Source organism: Protopterus annectens, chromosome 6.part0 (genome assembly GCF_019279795.1).
Source record: "Protopterus annectens isolate FY-2018-M chromosome 6.part0, PAN1.0, whole genome shotgun sequence".
NCBI lineage: Eukaryota > Metazoa > Chordata > Ceratodontiformes > Protopteridae > Protopterus > Protopterus annectens.
Window position 1 is genome coordinate 1988487360 of NC_056737.1, and position 21054 is coordinate 1988508413.

The 21054-nt window shown below is 40.1% G+C and overlaps 1 protein-coding gene across 20 annotated transcripts in view; it reads right to left on the reverse strand.

The window, feature by feature from the left end:
• Positions 1-21054, reverse strand: part of LOC122805019 (titin-like) — a 759244-nt gene that overhangs the window by 577912 nt on the left and 160278 nt on the right. For all 20 annotated transcript variants that reach the window (XM_044075290.1, XM_044075281.1, XM_044075295.1 and 17 more), the window contains 6 exons: positions 18982-20660; positions 18611-18892; positions 16234-16500; positions 15872-16144; positions 15505-15768; positions 14538-14798 (listed from right to left, as the gene is read on the reverse strand). In XM_044075290.1, coding sequence (XP_043931225.1) covers positions 14538-14798; positions 15505-15768; positions 15872-16144; positions 16234-16500; positions 18611-18892; positions 18982-20660 — 3026 coding nt within the window. The remainder of the gene's footprint in view (positions 1-14537; positions 14799-15504; positions 15769-15871; positions 16145-16233; positions 16501-18610; positions 18893-18981; positions 20661-21054) is intronic.

Genomic DNA, 21054 nt, shown 5'->3' on the forward strand with positions numbered 1-21054 from the left:
ACCACAAAGCATTCTTTAGCTATGTCAAGAACCTAAGTGGAAACTCTCAGATCTCCTCTGAGTTAGTGCAGAATGGCACAAAATACACTGAACCGACTGATATTGCCAACATTCTGGCAGACAGGTTTAGTGCAAACTTCACCCCCTCTCACCCCCTAAATGGCCGATAACCATACCAGGAGAATGTAGGGCCCCGTCAATCACTGAAACACAGGTTAAAACAGCCTTATCCAAAGCCAAAAACACAGCTTCAATGGGACCGGACAGTGTCCCAGGCTGTGTCTTACAAGAGCTCCAAAATTAACTAACCCCTCACCTAAATACACTGTTCAAACTCAGCCTCTCTACAGGCTACGTACCCATAGAATGGCGCACAGCAACAGTTATCCCACTCCACAAAGGTGGAGCCACAATGGACCCCGGGAACTATCGCCCTATAAGCCTGACTAGCCTGGTCTGCAAGGCTATGGAGCGCATCATCATGGAACTCATTAATTGAGACAATGGGAACCTCCAAACCTCAGACCCTACCCAGTTTGGCTTTGTTAAGGTCAGATCATGCTTCATAAACCTGGTGGACTTCTTTGAGACAGTTACCAAGGCATTAGACAAGGGAAAGGAGGTCCACACAGCCTACCTAGACCTCGCAAAGACTTTCAACACCATTCCCCATTCTAGTATTATAGACAAGCTCAGCAGCTTGAACATAAACCCCTACGTCACGAGATGGGTTGCCAACTGGCTCACGGATAGAACCCACATGGTGAGAGTTGCAGGCTCTATGTCTGACTCTAAACTGGTTATAAGTGGCGTCCCCCAGGACTCAGTCCTAGGACGCCTTCTGTTCGGTATATACTTCTCAGAGGTACAGGCAAGCACTGGAGGACTATGGCTGACCAAGTTCACAGACGACTGCAAACTAGGGGCCATAATTGATTCTCCGGCTGATACAGACACCCTCCAGAAGGGTCTCACTGAGACGGATACCTGGTGTCAAAATCATGGCCTCACGCTAAATGCCAAAAAGTGCATAGTCATCCCCTTTGCAAAAAATAAAGTACCCGTGAACTACCACATAAGTAGTAGTCCCCTAAATACAGAAAATGTAATAAGGGATCTGGGGACCCAAGTAGATAGTAGTCTCTCCTTTGATAATCATATTGCCAAGGTGGTTAGAAAATCCTTCTATGTGGCCAACCTAATCACAAAAGGGTTCACATCTAGAACAAAAGAGGTTATTGTGCCTCTCTACTCATCACTCATTAGACCCATCATAAAATACAACGCCCCATTTGGGATGTACCTTACAATACACCTGCAACAGCTGGAAAGACCACAAAAGTACCTCACCAAGAGGATTACTGGCCTCAAACAGATGCCCTATGCAGCCTGACTCAAGAAACTCCAGCTGTACTCAGTTGCATACTGCTTACTCAGAGATGATTTCTGCCTGACATACAAGGCCATGTCCAACCCAGACTTGATGGACATGCTCCACCTAAAAAAAACAAATCCCGGAGAGCCACATGTTCTAGAGATATATACCTCACCACAACAATAAATAGGACATGCTGGAGGGATATATTCCTGTCCCAGATACTCCCCATGCTTTGGAACAAGATTCCAATATATATCAGGCAGAGCCCCTCACTAACACACTACAAAAGAAACCTTGACTGGTGAATGGGAAACAGAAAATTTACCTCAGGGATCACTGCAGTGGCTCTGCTGGACAGTGGCGCAGGGAACTAATAGATAAATAGATAGATCACATTTTGGAAGCCCCCGATCTAGTTTCCATTTGTGAGGGTTTGCCTTGGTCTTGCTCAACTTGTATGTCATACAATTTTGGTCTCACAGAATATAGGATGCCTGTAGAGTGAGATTTTGCTGTAAAGCTATATTCCAAGCTAACATGGCTAGTCTGCAATGGGGGTATGAGCTGGAGTCCCCTTGCTTGTTGATGTATCACATAACTGTGGTATTGTCTGTAACCACTTGAAGACTTCCAAAGATAGCTCACAGAGTTGAGTGCATTGATCAGGGCAGACATCTCCTTGATATTACTTGTGTCTGCCCATGGTCTCCCACACCCCATTCACTTTTATTCCTCCTGAAACTGCTCCCCAAGCAAAGTCAGAAGTATCTGTGGTGACTGACCGCTTTGGAGCAGAGAGGGAGAAGGTGAGACCTAGATTTAAGACTATCTAATTTTTCATGTGACAAATCCCAACAAAGAGATTTGAAAAGATAAAGGATGTTGATGGCGATACCAAAGACATTTCAGATTCCACTGTATCTTTCTCATGAGGATTCCTGCCAGGGGAATCATGAGAAACATAGATTCCATGAGACCCAAGATCCTCAGGTATTCTCTTGCAGTGACCAAAGTCTAAGTGGAAAACCTTAGAAATAGATCTAAATAAAGATTTACATTTTCCTGTGGAAGAAAAGCTCTCTGAACCAAGGTATCTAGTTGACATCCCAAAAACACATCTTGTGTGAAGGAGTCAAGAAAACTTTTGAATGTTCTTTGGGAATCCAGGCTTGTATAAGGGATCTGTCATCCAAAACAGAGAGATTCATGACACTTTGAAAAAGACTCTGCAGAATAAACAAGTTGTCTAAATATGGAAAATGTGGATACCATGTATTATGCAATGAGCTGTAACTGGAGCTAGACACTTTGTGTACAGTCTTGGTGCAGTGGATAGTTCAAAGGCTATGGCACAGAACTGATAATGTGATACAGACACACAAAACTTTAAAAAATGTAAGAAGTCTGGATGAACAGGAAATCATGAATGAGGAAGAAGAGGTAACAGGTTGTGAACTGGCATAATTATGAATTACTGCACTATCACAAACAGGTTAAGGAAAAAAAGATCCAGAACTTGTCTCCAAGCATTTTCTTTCTTTGGCACTAGGAACATCCGTGAATAAAAACCCTTCACCACCTGGGAAGGAGGAACTGGTTCTATCACTCCTTGGGACAGTATATGAAGACAAACAGGTATAAAACAAAAGAGACTGGTCTGGTGGATTATGGATTACCCTCTTGAAAAAAGGAATTTCCTCCGACTGCCATCTGCAACCCTGGTGAATATTTTTCAGATCCCATTTGCCTGAAACAATCAGATGCCAGAGAGAAAAATGGAGATTCAGACTTTCTGGAAGAAAAAAGGGGCCAGGGTGAAGGGGGTCACAAGATCTCTTCAATAGTCATTCAGACTTGTTGTACTGTCCGAGGTACAAGGATTATTTTTGGAAACCGCTTGCCATTTCTTCTTAAATGTTTATCTACATTTTCTTGAGACTGTTTATTCTCTTTATGGCCAACATTAGAACAGGACATAAAAATCCTTTGGACAATTTGGAAAAGGAGGGCTGAAAATCTTACAGATTCCCTGGATCAGCTTGCCTCTTTAATCATACTTTTTGACCACCTCTACATTTGAGAAGCCAACACTAAATTTCTATCCAAGGAAGAATTTAAAATCTCATATTTACCCTGATCTGGGATGATCTGAGAATGCAGCTATGCCCACTTCCTCAAAATAGTACCAGTGGTTATAGCCTGGGTAGAAGTACAAACAGAGGCATACACACACACTACAAACAACAAGTAGTGGCCTGTGCAACAGAATAAACTAAGTTATTTAAAGCAGATTTTTCTTAACAAGAAGAAACTGTAGATAAAAAATTTGTTATACTTTCACAATTTGGCAGAACAAACTTTAACATATGAGCCTGACAATTCAGAAATTTGAAAATCAAAGTTGCAGAATATACTTTTTTCCCATACCTATTAATAATTTCCCCATCCTTATCAGAAAGAGTAGGACTGGTATTAATTCAGTGCTTAGCAGTAGTGGGATCAACTAAAGCTATAGTTGCTGGGTCAAGGTTGGGAATAGTACATAAAAGTTTAAAAGACTGAGGATCTTTATACAGCCCATCTGACTTTTTAGGGGGAGCTGGCAGACTAGAAAAAAATGCAGGCAGTAAAACACACATCCTCTAAAGCAGAAAGAACAGGAGGAATGGGTGTAGGTTCTGGAAAAATGCATTTGTAACAACTCACAGCATTTTCTGTGGGACTGAGATACCTCAGTGTTCTCCTCAGGAAGAATGAGAAACTAAATTCTCCTCTGAGCCTGAATCAGAAATCTGAAGAAAAAAATGTGTATTCATCCTCACTTCTTCCTGTTCACATTCAGAATCCTGAATCTCTACAAGAAATGAGGACTCCATCGTTCTTTTACATGAAGGATCAATAAATTGAATTAATCTCTGCACCAAACCCAGTAAACTACTCCTATTCAAAGAAATTTGATGAGGAGTAGATACATGCTTGTTTTTTTATTACAGGAAAAATTGTGCCAACTGTGTTACTAATGGCATCAGCTGCTTCCCTGGGGACTGGGACAAAACAGGGAAACCTTCCCTGTTCCCTCTCCCGGGACTGACAAGAGTGGCTCTTCCCTGCCCACTGAGGGGACCCAACAGCCTCACAGAACATGGCTAACCCCTGATCCATAGTGGCTGTAGGTGCTACAAAAGAGGTATCCAGGGTAAAAGATGAGTGGTCTGAGGTACCACAAATGGCCACAGCAGAGTCACCCACCTGCAGCTGAGGAAAATTGCTAGCCTGCTGTGGTTGTAAAGGTTCCTTTCTTCATTTTTTCTTTTTGTGGCTGGAAGAGGACCAACCATGGGACAAGTAGTCTATTCTATGGTCAAGCAGAAAATGGTGCCTCTTTCCCAGGGAAGACAAGCAGCTACTGCTGATAAACACTGCCAGTTCACAAAAGTTCCTTTTTACTTTTTTTGACAGAAAAACAGTAGAAATCACTTTAAAACACCATGCCAGCCCCACAAAAGAAAAGTAAGCACAATTTATCCACAGAAAAAATATTTTCAGTTACTTTATACTACTTTTAAACCCAAAGGTAAAAATGAGTACTCTATTTAAAAGTATGTTTCAGTCTCAAGACAGTCCTTTAAAACAAAACACTCCTAGCTTTAAAATAACTTTCCTGAAGAAGAAAGTAATAAAATATCAACACAATTAAGAAAATGGAAGTTTTCCCCCAAAGGGAACTTATCAACCCAGCAAAGGACCATTGATCATTGAAAGCCTCAGAGAAGCACACTCTTCTGTGGCAGGAAAGCCCTGAAGGGCTTCACATCTAAACTTGTCCTTTAGTGACCTTAGCTCCAGCTGCTTGACAATTTGGGCACATGGAAGGGGCCCTGATGCTTTGGAAGCTGGTTGGCTGTTATATCTTTGGCAGCATATAACATACAACTAAGACTACTGCAGCAGTGACCAATACGATGAACATCAGCTGATTAGGTTTCCTGAATGCTTGAGTTTTGTCTAGGTAGTATTAGAGCTGCCTACTGATGTCTAGAGTGTCAGCAATCTTTTCTCCCTCACTCTTAAGTTCAGGAAAGAAGATGGTTAAATGAATAGTCTGGATTAAATTAAACCGACGCTACTTGAGGTATAAAAGAAGAAGAAGTTCTCAAAAAAAAAAACTTTCCTTAAGAAAAATGAGGTAAGGCTGACTGGCACTAATCAGAAAATCTTTTCCACTTACACATATATGGAGTCACCACCACAATTTTTTTAGAGTTCTTCTGTCAGTGAAAAGGATGAAAAAGTGTAAAGGACCATTCCCATCTGTGACAATGAAAAGTCATCTGTCTTCCAGGCCTGTTTGCAAGGAATCCTGGAGCAGAATTTCTATTTTATTTATTTTTATTTTATTTTATTTTACATTTGTTGACCGGGCTAGTCTAACTGGATACATGTCCATTTTCAGTAGAGGCCCGAGGAGAAAAGCTCCACTGTAACAGTCTATGGTAACAAACTTAAGAAAAAAATATGTACAAGAGTTTAACTAAAACTACTAAGCAGGAGTTAGTAACTAATTAGAATACAGAACAACAGAAAAGCAATTAGTGTAACAAAAACACACAGCAATACGAGCAGTATTATAATACAGAATAAAAATTTTTTTTTTTTTTTTTTTTTTTTTTTAAGCATCTTAGAGGTAATAGGGGGTAAAACATAAGCAAAGTAAGTAGTTGTAATAGGTAAAATCATAAGAAAGAGGAAGTCACAAGCTGAATAGAGTCAAGGGAAAAAAGAAATTGAGGTGGTGGGAGGAGTGGTATCAGCTAGATGGAGACAAGGCAGAGTGAGAGAAGGAGAAGTACTGCTTATCTATATGATGGGTTTGTACAGTGCAGATAGAGGTGTTTGGAAAAGAGGTGGAAAGATGTGGAAGTAGAGAAAGAGAGTCAGTCAGGGGAAGAGCAAGGGCAGAGCCAATGTGATTTGAGGTGGGTCTTTAAATGTTTCTTGAAGAGGGTGTTGAGGTCAAGGTAGTAAGTTCACAAGTGAGCTTGTTCCAGTGTGTACCCACAGCATTTGAGAAAAGGAGTCACCTGCTTTGTTCTGAGATTTACATGTGGCTACTAGAAGTTTATTAGCTGAGCGTAGGTTAGAGAGATTTTTATAGGGGGAAATAAGAGTACTAAGAATAGGTGTATTAGAAGGGAAGTGGAGTATCCTGTGGGTAATAGTCAGTTGTTGGAGTAGAATGAGATTTTGCAGTTCAAGCCAACCTAGCTGTCTGAGATTTAAACAATGATGAGTCCGATATGGGGCACTTGTAGCAAACCTGACAATGTTGTGGTAGGATGAGGCTAGTTTTGATAGGTTTGTTTTTGATAGGTTAATAAAGGTTGGAGAGGCATACAGTAGTGTTGAGAGGAGATGTGTTTGAGCTAAGGATATCCTAGTCTCTGGTGTGAGAAATTGTTTAAGTCTATAGAGTGCACCTATTTTTTTGTTAACTGTTTTTATTGTTAAATTGATGTGAGCATCAAAGTTTAGTTGATTATCTATTGTCACACCAAGCAGTTTTGTAGTGCTGTCGGGTGATATAATTGTGCCATTGTTAGAGACAATAGTAAAGGAAATTGGGATGGACTTATAAGTTGGAGTAATCAATAGTAACTTAGTCTTTTTAGGATTAAGGAGGAGACAGATGTGTTTGAACCAATTTTCTGCTGCAGTAAAAACATTTTGGGTACATGAATGTAGTTCAGCAGGAGACATTGCAGTGCAGATGAGTGTAGAGTCATCTGCATACTGAATGCAAGTGGAGGATGGGAAGGAGGTATTCAGATTATTAATAAAGATGGAGAAGAGGAGGGACCTAGAATAGAGCCTTGTGGGACTCCAATGGAGACTGGGAGCTGGGAGGATAAATGACCATCCCAGAGTACTGCTTGTTGTCTATTTGACAGGTAGGAGTTGAACCACAGAATAGCCATTGTGTCAAGAGAAAGGGATTTAAGCATATCAATCAGGAGATGGTGATTTACCATATCGAATGCTTTTGAGAGGTCAAGAAATAATGCAGATGAATATAGATTATTGTTGCGATTTTTGTTGATGGTGTCTGTAAAGGAGAGAAGGGCAGTGGTGGTACTATGGAATGGTCTAAAGCCGTGCTGTGAGTCAGCAAGTAGGTTATTATGGAGAAGGTGTTCTAGAAGTTGTTGTTGGACACATCGTTCCATAATTTTAGCTAGAGGAGAGAGTAGGGCTATAGGACGGTAGTTTGAAAGTTCAGTTGTATTTCCCCTTTATGTAAGGGGATGATATGGGAGATTTTCCAGAGATGGAATAGTGGATTCGGTTATGGTTCTGTTTATTAAGATGGAGACTGGGAATGCTAGTACCTTTGCAGCTAGCTGCAGATACTCTGCTGGCAGTTTGTCTGCTGAGGGGTACAAGGTTTAAGTTTTTGGAGTTGGTTGTGAATGAAGGCTGTGGATATTGTGTTGAACTTTAAAGAGGGTATTTTATTATTAGGAGGGTTGAGTTCAAGGGTTGTTGGTGGAGTTAAGGTGTTGGCAAGAGAGGTGACTGTTTCTGAGAAGAAGTTATTTATGATGTCAGCAATTTTATTAGGAGGGGTCTGAGTTAGGTTGGCAGGGGTGGGTGTTTTGGAGTTTCCAGGGTATAGGAGTTTCTTGATTCCAGACCAAACTTTTTGAGGGTTCTGTTGGGGGTTTTGTTGAAATTTAAAGTTGAAGTTTTTTTTGTCAAGGAGTATAAGTTTCTTTGTGGTATTTCTAAGGTGTTTGAAATGTTGGTGGTCAGTGGGGTTTTTTGTGGTTCTCCATTTTGCCCAAAGTTTGTTTCTTAGTATCATTTTTTGCTTGGTTTCTTTGGAAAGCCATGGAGCTGCTTTGGACCTTATTTTAATTTGGCGAGATGGGGCATGGCTGTCCAGAATTTGGAGGAATGTATTATTGAAATAAGTGACTGCCTCTTCAAGAGGAAGGTCTTTGAGAGGTGCCCAGTTGCAAGCTTTAAGTTCTAGGAGGAAGTTGGGAAGGCTAAAGTTTTTCTTACTGCGTATAGTTCGATATACTGACTGCATAGGACTACTATATTTTTGTTTGGAAATGTATGTAGGGAGGTGGTCACTAATATTGTCAGGGAGTATACCTGTTTTATATGCATGGGGATTGTTATTAACAAGTATCCAATCAAGAATACTCTGCTTCTTGGTAGGTTTATGTATTCTTGTAGGGAAGTTTAAGATTTGTTGGAACATGTAGAGGTTTATGAGAGAGGTGGGTTTAGTGGAACAGCAGGAGTTCCAGTCAATATTGAGATCACCTAAGAAGATAATTTCTTGTGGGATGGTAGAAGAGAGGCTAAGGATATTTTCAAGTGTATTTATATTTTTCCCGGGAGGGATGTAGCAACACATAATATACATTGCTTTGTTCTTATTATGCTTTGAAAGCCTTAAATTGTCCCTCATCTCCAGGACCTCTGCAAATGTACACATAGCTGTCTCTTCTGAAAAGAGGCAAACAGATATACTTGAAGTGTCCTCCACAGATAGATCAGTTCTTGGAAAACTCCAGGATGTTTCCATTTGTGGGGTTCTGTCCAGGTCCTGTTGACGTTGTCTACAATCAGGCTTTGCACTGACCGAATGTATGAAGCCCAAATAATCAAACTGAGCTGGCTTGCTATTTTCCAGGATTTCGCAGCCAATCTGCAAAGAGAGTAGGCTCTGGTACCCCCTTGTTTGTTTAAATATCAGATTACTGTGGTGTTCTATGTGTACATTTGCAGAGGTCCTGGAGATGAGGGACAATTTAAGGCTTTCAAAGCACTGATCACGTCCAACATCTCTCTGGCATGTGCTTCTAATTTTCTGTCTGTCTGAAGGTATTATACAGCTTGCACTACCATACCTTATGCCAAGTCTGATGCATCTGTAGTAACAGATGGTATAGTGGTCGGAGAAGAGAGGAGAGTGGGAGACCTGGATTGCAAGTGATCTTGTCCATCCACAAAAGAATCACCCTTTTTACCAATCACAGAACTGAGATATGAAAGGACAAAGGGTGAAGATACTGAATCCAGACTGATCTAAAGTAAAACTGTATTTTCATGTGGGGTCTGAGCACAGGAAGCATGAAAATCATAAATGACGTATCCTAAACCCCTGAGAAATTCCCACAAACGGCTGGGCTTTGAGTGGAGAAACTCAGGAAAAACTGCTGGAACATCTGTACTTTGTCTAATGTAATAAAGGCTCTTTCAGGGCAGAATCCAGTAAACATCCCAGGAATACAATTCTGTGGGAAGGGATGAGAGATGATTTCTAAAGGTTGATTTGAAAACCCAGACTGAGTAGAAGATTTTGGATGGTTTATAAAGAGTCTTAACAACAGGAGAGAGTCTGCACAGATAACACAGCTGTCTAATGATGGAATGATGTAAATGCCTTGAAGCCTGCAATAAGCAATGACTAGAGCAAGACAATATATCCTTGGTGCTGTGGAAAGTTCAAAGGGTAAGACAGAGAACTAATAATGTGACTCAGACACAACAAAATTTAAAAAATGCCTGATCTACTCACCCATGTGAATCTGATGATAGACGTCCTTTAAATCCAGCTTTACCAGAAAGGCTAGAGTGGGAGATTAGAAGAAGGAACTGAAGGGATAATATTTTGAACTTCGGAATGTTGAAAAAAAATTTAGAATGGAAAAGTACAGTACAGGCCTCTAGAAGCCTTCCCTTTTTGTAACCAGAAAAATCATAGGATCATGGGCTCATAGAATGTTACTAGGCTAATGGCCCTGGGGCCGTTACAAGCCTAGCCAAGAGTTTATCCCCCAAAAAGAAACCTCAGTCAGCACCTGTCGCTCCAGTCAGTGAGGGACACAGGTGTAACCCCTGGGAAAAATTGGTGGTTTTCCATCCACTCATCAAGGTTGCGCATAAAGAGGGTCAGCAAGGTACTCTGTTTGACATGTATGGGAAGTCTATTCCAGAGACGGGCAGCCTCTGGGAGATGGACCTGTCTCTCCAGCAGGTTTTGTTGATGTCGCATATTAGATTTAGGCCTTTTGAGCAGGTAATGCTCGTGGAGTTAAGACTTATGGATATGGAGCACCTCTAGTACGGTAAGGTCCGATATTACCTTGTAGGCGAGACACATCACCTCTGAGCAATCTGTACGATATTGAGCAGCAGAGTGATAGTGATTTGAGCCTGTCGACATAGGACAGGTGTTGGAGGCCATGGATTCTCTTTGTGAGGTATTTCTGTGACCTTTCCAATTGGTGCAGGTGTTTGGAGAGGTACATATCAAACTGGGCATTATACTCAATTGTTGGTCTAATGAGGGAGGAGTACAGAGAAGTAATACCTTCCTTTTTTTCTGGATACAATCCCTTTACTTATGAGAGGAACCAAGCCGAAGGCTTTTCTGAGCACTGCCTCTACATGATGGTCGAATGTGAGCTTATTGTCAACCTGAGTACCCAGGTCTCTCACTACAGGTTGTGTACTTAGGAGGTTGCCATTGATGTGTTGATCAGCAGGGGTCCATGTTTTTGCCGAATGGTATGATAATACATTTTTTTGCATTTAACTTAAGGCCATGACTTTATCACCAGTCAATTTATTGCTGTGAGACCCTCCTGCAATATGTTAACATCATTTGGGGAGTCAATGACAACACCAAACCTACAGTCATCTACAAACTTGGTCAGCCACAGGCCTTTTGTCTTTGCCTGGACCTCTTAGAAGTAGATGCCAAACAGTAGCTGCCCTAGGACAGATCCCTGGGGAACACCCCTGGTGACAAGCCTGCTGTTGGAGGTGGAAGAACCTATTTTGACCTTGTGGGTCCTATTGGTGAGCCAGCTGGCCACCCACATGATGAGATAGGGATTTATGCCAAGTTGTGTTAGCTGTTCGATGATGCCCGAGTGGGGGATTGTGTCAACATGCCTTGGCCAAGTCAAGGTAAGCTGTATGCACTGACTTTTCCTCACCCAGGGCCTTCGTGACAGCCTCAAAGAAGTCAACCAGGTTCAACAGGCAGGATCTGCCCTTGATGAATCTGAACTGTGTAGGGTCAAGTGCTTGGAAATGGCCTATGTCCTTGTTTATGAGATCCATAATAATATGCTCCATGGCTTTACAGATCAGACTTGTCAAGCTAATGTGGCAATAGTTTCCATAGCCAGTAGTGGCACTACCTTTGTGCTGTACTTTGGCTATGGTTGAACACAGTGCTCAATGGCGAAGCTAGTTCTTGATGGAAATTGTGCAGAATACAGCCTGGGATACTATCAGGTCCCATGGAAGCTATGTTTTTTGCCTGGAGAGGGCTTTTAACACTTGATCTATGGAGATGTGAGGTGCGGGAGAACTATTGGGAATGTCAAATGGGCTTTTGGGGGGATGGAGGGTGATGTTTGTGCTGAACCTATCTGCTAGCAGGTTGGCTACGTCAACAGGATCAGTGTAAGTGGTACCGTTAAGTACTAATTCGGAACATACCTGGGCTTTGCCATGATATGTTCCTGACGTAACTGAAGAAGACTTTGTGGTTTCCATTTTTTTCTGAGGCTAGTTTCAATTCATAATTGGCTTTGGAGGTTTTCGCTAGTGATGGGTGTCTTGCCAACTGTCAGTTGCACCTGGAGTAATTCCAGTGTGTCATGCTGGCAAACCAGTCTGGAGGTGTGCCTATCCTTAATGAAGATAGAGACTCCACCACCCTTAGTCTTCCCAACTTCATTTTGGGGTTGGAATGTGTGGAATGAGGTATAGCCTGGTAAGGCAGGGGTGCACTCCGCAGCCCTGAATCAAATTTCCGTGACTGCACAGACATTGGCATCTTCCAGTGCGAGGAGAGCCTCCAGTGAGTGCATTTTCAGGTTAAGGCTCCTAGCGTTAAGCAGCATAGGTTCATAGGTTGGTACTGGGCTATCTGCCCGAAGGAATATATTAGCCCAGCCACATTGTGCGGTATTCACCGCCCCTTTAGTAGTTCCCTAAACCCTTGTACTAGCAGCTAGTACCCTTGGCCCCTATCTAGTAGTGCTGTTGGTGTGATCCCCAGTGTGAACTTTCTGTTACCCATCCACTCATCAAGGTTCCTCTTGAAGAGTGTTAGTGAGGGGCTCTGTCTTATGTAGATCGGGACCCTGTTCCATAGTAAGGGAAGTCTCTGCGAAGGGAATCTATCCCTCCAGGATGTTCTATTCATTATTGTGTTGAGGTTTATATCCCTAGAGCATGCAGCTCGAGTAGATTTGGTTTTGCTAAGATGGAGCATGTTCAACAATTCTCGGTTGGACAAGGCTCTGTACGTTAGACAGAGATTGCCTCTGAGAAAGCGGTATGCAACAGAGAACAGTCTTAGCTTTTTCAATCGTGCTGCATAGGGCAACTGTTAAGACCAGTAATCCTCTTGGTTAGGTACCTTTGTGGTCTCTCCAGCTGCTGGAGATGTCTAGCCAGGTACATTCCAATTGGTGCATTGTACTCAATAATGGGTCTGATGAGGGAAGAGTAGAGGGGCACCATTACATCCTTAGATCTTGATGCGAACCCTTTCGTGATCAGATGGGTCACATAGAAGGATTTTCTAACCACTTTGGCAACATGGTTATCAAAGGAAAGCTGACTATCTACTTGACATTCAATTTGCTTTTTGACACATCTTTTATGTTGGAAGATTTGTCTTTGGGACATAGCTTTGCCCAAAAGGCAGAAATGTATTTGTTCTATAACTCTTTGAAACAGCATCTGGTGCAAAATGGCAGTAAGTGGGGAAACCCCATTCACTGGGCAAGGAGAAATCTCCTGGGACGTGGGCAGTGATTATCACTGCCAAGTATAACCCTGCTGAATTACCTTCAGAGCCCATCTATCTGAAACAGTCTGGTTCCACATAGGAAGATGAAGCCTCAGAGAGATGGAGAGGCTGAAAGAGTGGGGGGTAGGGAAGCCTAAGCAGACAAATAATCATGCGAAGAGGACTGTCTTTGATATTCAGAGGTGATTCCTTTATTTTGGAGCCTCCATGTCATTGCTTTTTAAATCCTGTTTGACAGCACTTTGCTGCTTAAATAGCTTATTGAAAAAGGAAGTTGAGTCAGAGGATACATTTTTGAAAAAGGAGGGAAGAAAAATCTGAGTCACTTCTTGTATTACCTTTCTCCTTTCAAAACACTTCTTTAAGACCTACTTGTAGAGGGGCCAAACAGAAACTCCTTATTTAAGGGAGAATTTAACATTTCAGATTTAACATCTTCAGGAGGTTTTTGAGAATAAGCCTAGCAAATATTCATAATACTGACCAAGCAGTTCCAGAGGAGGAATTGTGCTTAGTAACTTGAGAGGCAAATATAATATAGGAGTTCAATTACTTTTTTTTTTTACTTCAGAAGAGGGAAGGTTAACTATAAACTTCTGCATGTTCTCAAAAGATAAAAACAAAAACGTAAGCACTTGAGCTTGAAAGTTTAAAATCCTGAAAGTCAAAGCACTAGAGGAACACATTTTCATCCACAACTTATCCACTGCCTTCCCATCCTTGTCAGATGGAATGGGGTTAGCAGCAGCAAACTGTATTCCTAAAGCAGTTTTGGATAAGATCTCACAACAAGGCCAGCTTTAGGATTTGAAAAGAAATCCTTATGGGATTGATGTACCCTATGAAACCTGTCACACTTCCTGGAGTAGGAGGTTGACTATCAGGTAAGCTTAAAGCTGTGAGAAAATTATTCCCTAAGCAGGCAACACAAAAGGAATAGCTGCAAAATTTGTAATTTCCAACTGTAATAAATCATAATACATTTTTTTGTGCTATAAGAATTTTATTCTGCTCCCCCTAAAACCAACTATTTCATCTTAAGCAAAGTTTCTGAAACCGAGAGTCGGTAGAGTTGTTTTCACTGGTATCTTCATGAGCATGAAAGGAGATAAACTGGTGCAAAATTTTTAATCTGTAGAATAGTTAAAAGTGTCTGACTTATTCAGGCACCTCCTGTCAATAAAATACAGTACAAACATATATTTTAAACAGTGTGAGATTATACAAAATGATATGACAGTTATGCAAATAACAGACATATCTTCTTGATGTGGTACATAAATTCAGTAAACTAATTTGTACCTGATACGGTAAGTGTTGCATTAGATGTATTTTCTCCTGCTATGACAGTGTATTCTCCTTCTTCATCTTTCATTACATTAATAATAATCAATCTGTAAATGTTGCCTTCGACTTCCATTTTATACTTTGGACTGGGCTGAATCTGTTGGTTCTTAAACATCCAAGCCACATCAATCTCTGAATGAGACAATTCAACTTCAAAAGTGACATTCTGAGTTTCAATACAAGTCTGGTCCTCAAGGCCTGATACAATGTATATTCCTGTAAGGAAAAAAGACAATGCATCAAATGGTGTTCAGCTACTACAGTTAATATAAATACTACTGATATACTCAGTAAAGGAGTTAATATACATGTAAAAAACTGAGGAGCAAAGGAAAGGCACAGTCACAGCTTGAGGCTTTAGTATCAATAAATATGTATCACAATAATTGCTGACAGTTGCCAAATATTATAATACATCTGCAACATATTTCATAGTATCCACTCTACTACATGTATAATGAGCCCAGTGTTTGCTTTGTGGCATGAGGCACCTGCAACAAGATGTTAAACTAACACTTCTGTGGTGCCACAGATATACTAAAACAAGATGGCACATTTTGTTAGTCACATTGATGAAACTATAAAGTGATGAATTGTTCTACTCTGGTTAGAACAAGTACTTTCTTTAATATTCTCTAACTGGGCGTTAAACAATGTACTCCATCAGCACATATGCAACAGTACTAAAGAATGATAACTAATAAAGAACTGAAGATATAGGTGCTACAGTAAATGAAAACACAGTAAAACATTTTTGCTAAGTCAGAATATCTCCACTGCTTTTGTAAGTGAGATAAACAAAAAGCTAAATTTATTCTGAGATAATGACGTTAAATTGTAAATGAAGTTTTTCACTGTACATATACAAATGCAGTAACCCTTTTAATATCTAGGCGTAATAGAATTTTAAAGCAATACATACTTTCCACAGAGAGATCACAACTGGTATCAATTTTGCCAATAACCAGTTTGTAGTGTCCTTCATCTGATGCATATGTTCTAGTAAGTACAAGGCGTTGTTTAGAACCTTTGGCAACAGGATACACTCGGTCACTAGGCTCTATCTGTTGGTCATTCTTGTACCATTTAACAGAAGATACATCTGCAACTGAAACTTTGCATTCAAGGACAGCCTTTGTCCCCTCAAGAGTACTGACATCTCTTAAAGGGGTTAGTACATCAACAGCTGCAAAGAGGAAATACAAGATTAAGTAACCAAATAAAGCATTGGATTTGGTATCAAAATCAATATTAGTGACTTTATTACAAAATTGTCACTAAGTACTTACAATAAACAGCTAGACGTCCAGATGTTGAAAGGTCTAGTCCAGTGACTGAAAATGAATAGCTGCCAACATCTTGCCTTGTTGCATCCTCAATAAGTAACATGTGAGATTGTTTGTCAATAACAATATGAACACGATCACTGGGATGGAGTTCTCTACCATCTTTCACCCAGATGCCTTCCACATTTTCCAGTGATAATTTCACCTCAAACTGGACAATATCACCCTCACATACTTTCTGATCACCGAGTCCTTGAATAATGGTGACAGGTCGGGCTGTATGACAAACCAAAACAGTTTAGTATTTTGGACATTTAATTCTAAAATCACACCTTTTTTAACGTCTAGTATTAAGAATAACTTACGCTGCATCTTTAGTTTACAACTTGTCCTTTTGTCTTCCACAACAAAGCTGTATTCTCCTTGGTCTTCTTTGACAACATCTTTAACAAACAGATTCTGACGTCCACGGCGAGAAAGTATTACATATTTGCTGCTAGGTGTAATTTCAGTATTGCCAAAGTACCACCTTCCTTCAACATCTTCACGTGAAATGACACATTCTAGTTCACCAGATAAACCTTCTGGCACTTCTGTATCTTCAAGATGCTTGACAATTTCAAGTGGTGCTTCTATGTTTCAAGAAAAGAATGAAACATTAAGCATACTGTTCTGCCACCTATTATCTATTCACCTTATAAGCAGCTGAATGTTAATCATTATTTTACATTGTCTAGCACAAAATGGTTGACAGAAACTAAGTGCTACATTTCAAAATCTTCTAAAACTAGCACTATGTAATATTCCTTTGACTGGTTTGTTTGTTTTTTTTTACTCTAAATTTTCCAGGCAGAATTATGAACTGCTGAAATGCAATTCAATGAAGGCAATTTCATGGACTAAAATAAATCAAAACGTCAATCGGCTGAGACATATACCTAATATGTAAAGTACTTCCAGAAAGGAAGAGGAAAGGCGATTTACTTCTGTCTTAATTATTATTACATACTTTGAATGAGAACATTTAAATGGGGGAGACAACCAAGAGGAATGCCCTCTGAAACAGACTACAATGGGTCACATTTGTTACAGACCTGGAACAGTTAATAGGCAAAGAATCTGGCTGTGTACAGCTGCATTTTTCTGAATAGTGAACTTTCTGCATTTCAGTGTAGTCTGGTTTTGTTTCTGGCTGACATTTGAACAATGCAGTCTACAGCTATTATTTGCTTGACGCAACCAAAAGAAACCAACGACTAAAGCAACTAAATTGCCAATAAATTACTTATATTTATTAGCATGTTTGCTAATGTAAGGAGCAACAACTGCACAACTGCAAAATGCCTAGTGAAAATAAATGAATCATGCAGTCGGTAAATTCCTAACTCTGTGAAACTCATTATCCCTTCTTGTACAATGTATCCCATATATCACATATCACATTATGGAGTGGTACTTTGAGTATTATGTCACTGTGCTATACTTCAAGACCCAACTGGCCTTTCCTATAGGAAAAACAGCTTATACTTATACACTGAATAAATGCCATGCAGTATCAGTGGTGGCAGGCTAAGGATAAAATGTTTTACATCCTTCCACTTAGACTGTGGCCATGTATATGTATATAATTGTGCATACATATACCTGGTTATGGACTGTAGAGAACAATATGTGTACGGCTCTGTGACATCATCTCTACTCTGTAATGATTGGTCTACATTTGGGAATTGTTTTGTGCCAGAGATGAAGTTATATTGATACTAAAAGAAATTATGAACCTTCATGTGTCCCAAATTAGAAACATTAACTGCTGTTAAATGGTTGTAGCTGCATTGCAGTCATGTACTTAAGTGATGACTCTGGAGCCTTGTAGAGCTATCTTTGAAATGTGCTAGCAGTGGTTTTCATACATTCCTGATCATCTGTATGCATACTATATGTAGATCCTAAGTGATATGACTATGATAAGTGCCTAGTGTGGTGTGCAGATTGTTACAAGTCGTTTTGTTCCTCTGTGCAGTTCTCAGAGTAAAAGCCCTGGGCACTGCATACCGTATCTATGAATCATGATAAATGTCACTATATCCCTGTCTCACAAAAGTACAGTGGCTAGGCCATATTGAGTCATGCGCAAATATAGCTCAAGCCACTCATATACTGCCTTCAGTTATTTCCATGACATTGATTTAAGGTTTTATGTTTCATAAGTAAACATATTCTTATTCTGCTTCTTTACCATATTTTGAAAGTATATCTAATATGTTTTGTTTGCCTTGTACAATGTTTAATTTGATGCTTAATCTTTGTAAAAGATTAACTTTTTGATGAGTAAATATATGATTTAATTAGAAATGGCTTATAATTCTAGCCCTTATTCTGTATTTTAAGCTCTGTTTTACAGTCTTTTATGCAATGTTATACTTCAGTGTTAAACTGTGAATTAAAAGTGGAAAGCTGATGCATTTGGTTTTGGAAGGAACATCACACATACACACTCTCTTTGCTATGTCATCCCTGTACCTTTGCTACTATCTGACCTCTCACATTCAGACACCTAATCAGTTACCTACAAATATGTCACAGGCCCCTAGTAAAATCTAATAGCAAACAAACAAAGAACTAAAACCTGCCTCTAGGGTAAATACCTACATTGCAAGTATACAATTATTTTAATAAAACACTTGTATTTTCTTTAGTTTTGAAAAATGAAACTGACTGTAATGACTTAAGCTATTTCCTTACCTTCTACAATCAACCTGGCTGTTGTTGATACAGATTCATCGTCAACAAGAACACAGCTATATTCGTCATCATCTGGCATGTCAATTGTCAGAACAGAGAGGAAGTGAACTTTTCTGTCTGAATGCATCCTGTATTTGTCACCAGAGTAAATCTCCATGTTATTCTTAAACCACTTAACTTTGACAAATGGTTCTGAGGTTTCACATTCAAAGGTCGCCATGCTATCCTTTTCTTTACAAGTCACATCTTGCAATTCTTGTGTGAAGGTAATCACTTTCTTGGCTGGGGAAAATAAAATAACATTTAGTATACTCTTTCAAGGAAACGCAAATACTGTAAAAAAATATAAAAAAAAAACAATAAAAACTTACACTGTATAAGCAGGAAAGCATGACTTGAAGTTTCTCCAGCTACATTGACTGCTTTCACCATAATGCTGGCAGAGTCATCAGCTGTTACATCTCTTATAACCAGTTCGCAGACATTATCTTCAGGCCAGTACCAATAGATGCGATCAGACTTTTCAATCATTACACCATTTTTAAACCACTGACATTCAGGATCTGGTTTTCCCACCACTCTGACGTGGAAATGAGCATCACCTCCCTCTGCAACTGTTTGGCTCTGAATGCGTTCAAGTATTTTTGGTGCTTCCATACTTGGGGTCAGTTCAATTTTATCTGGTTTAAAAGTTGGAATGGTAACCTTACCTTCAGGTGGAAGTGGTTTCTTTTCTTCCTCAGGTATTTCTTTGGTCCAGTGAAGAAGCTCATCCTTTGTCTTTTTCAGCATTTCTTCATATGACTCATCCTTCTTACGAGATTTTAGCTCTACTGCTGTAATAGCTTCATAATAACCTTCTTCTTGTCTGCGTTTGAATTTGCTACGAAGTTCTTCACTCTCTTCTGTAACTTTTTCATGAGTTATCCTGTCAGCTTTCTTCAGCTTTACAAATTCTTTGAATCCTGGTTCTGCTGGCTTTTCTACTTCAGGAGGAGGTCTGAGAGGCTCTGGAGCAGGAACCTCAACCCTTGGCTCAGGAGCACGTCTCAGAACAGATCTAAAGTCTTCTCTCTCTTTAATCTCAAGCTTTACTACATGTTCAACCACACCATCAGGATTTTCAGCTGTTATCTTTACTTCACCAGAATCATATGATTTACTGTCAACAATTTCCAGGTAATGAATGCCATCATAACGAACTCTAAATCTCTTGCTTTTACGGATGAGCTGTCCATTGAGGTACCAATTAACTTTTGGTTGCGGGTAGCCTGTGACACGGCACCGAAAACGTGCAGTTTCTCCTTCCAGCACTCTTGCTGGCTCAGGAAACAAAACAATTTCAGGCTTTTGTCTTTCTCTTGCTTCTTCTGTAACTCCAGCTGGACCTTCATGGGCTAGTCGTTCAAGCTCCTCAATTCGTTGCATTCCTCTTCTGCCTTCTGGTAGTTGAGACTCCTCAACTAGACTTTTTTCATCCTTAACAATAAGTGTAGCTGATGTATGGTCAGACCCATACTTGTTTGTGGCTCTGCAAGTGATGACACCACTGTCTCTAGGATAGGATACTCCGTAGTCAAGACTACAGTATCCAAATTCATTAACCATCCGAAGTCTATTGGCAGCTTCAAGTGGCTTGCCATCATGCAGCCATTCTACCACCATTGTTGGATCCCCAATTGGAGTAAGGCGGCATTCAAAGTGTGCTGGCCCAAATTTCTTCAGCCTCACTGAGGTGAGTTTCTTTTTGAAGTGGGGCTTCTGTTGCTTTTCTTTGTCATAGAGGTCACCTTCTTCCCACTGTTCTTGACCATAACGTAAATGTAGTGGTTCAAGTTCAGGGGCTGCAATTTCTTTAGCTTTGTATGTCCCTTTTGGAATGACTAATTTCCTCTCTGGTTCTGGTTCAGCAAATTCAACTTCAACATTGACTTTACATCTTGTTGTGTCTCTCCCTGCTCTGTTGATGGCAGTTGCAGTATACCATGCAGCATCAGGGCCAACTGTAGAGTCAATTTTAAGTTCAGCTTCTCCTTTGTTGCCTTCAATCCTGAAACACATTTAATGCGGAACTCAATACAATTATGGCAATTCATATAGTACTGTCATATTACAAGCCATTCTGATTTTAACAATATTCTTAGAAATAAAAATATTAACATCAGTTAAATGTGTATTACATTATCATCATTCATTTATTACAGAAAAAGTATGAAACATTCTCTTAATGAAAATATCTGTGAAATGAATATATAAAAATAAGTTATGTACTTACCATAATGTTCCATCTGAGTAGTTAGACTTCATTGTCATCAACCTGTGGGCTTCGGATCCAGACCGGATCTGAGACGGCAGTTACACCAGCATCAGATCCAAGCTCCAAGCTCCTTCCTTCCCTCAGATCGAGTTTGCCACCCAACACATGAGCCCGATCAGCAAAACCA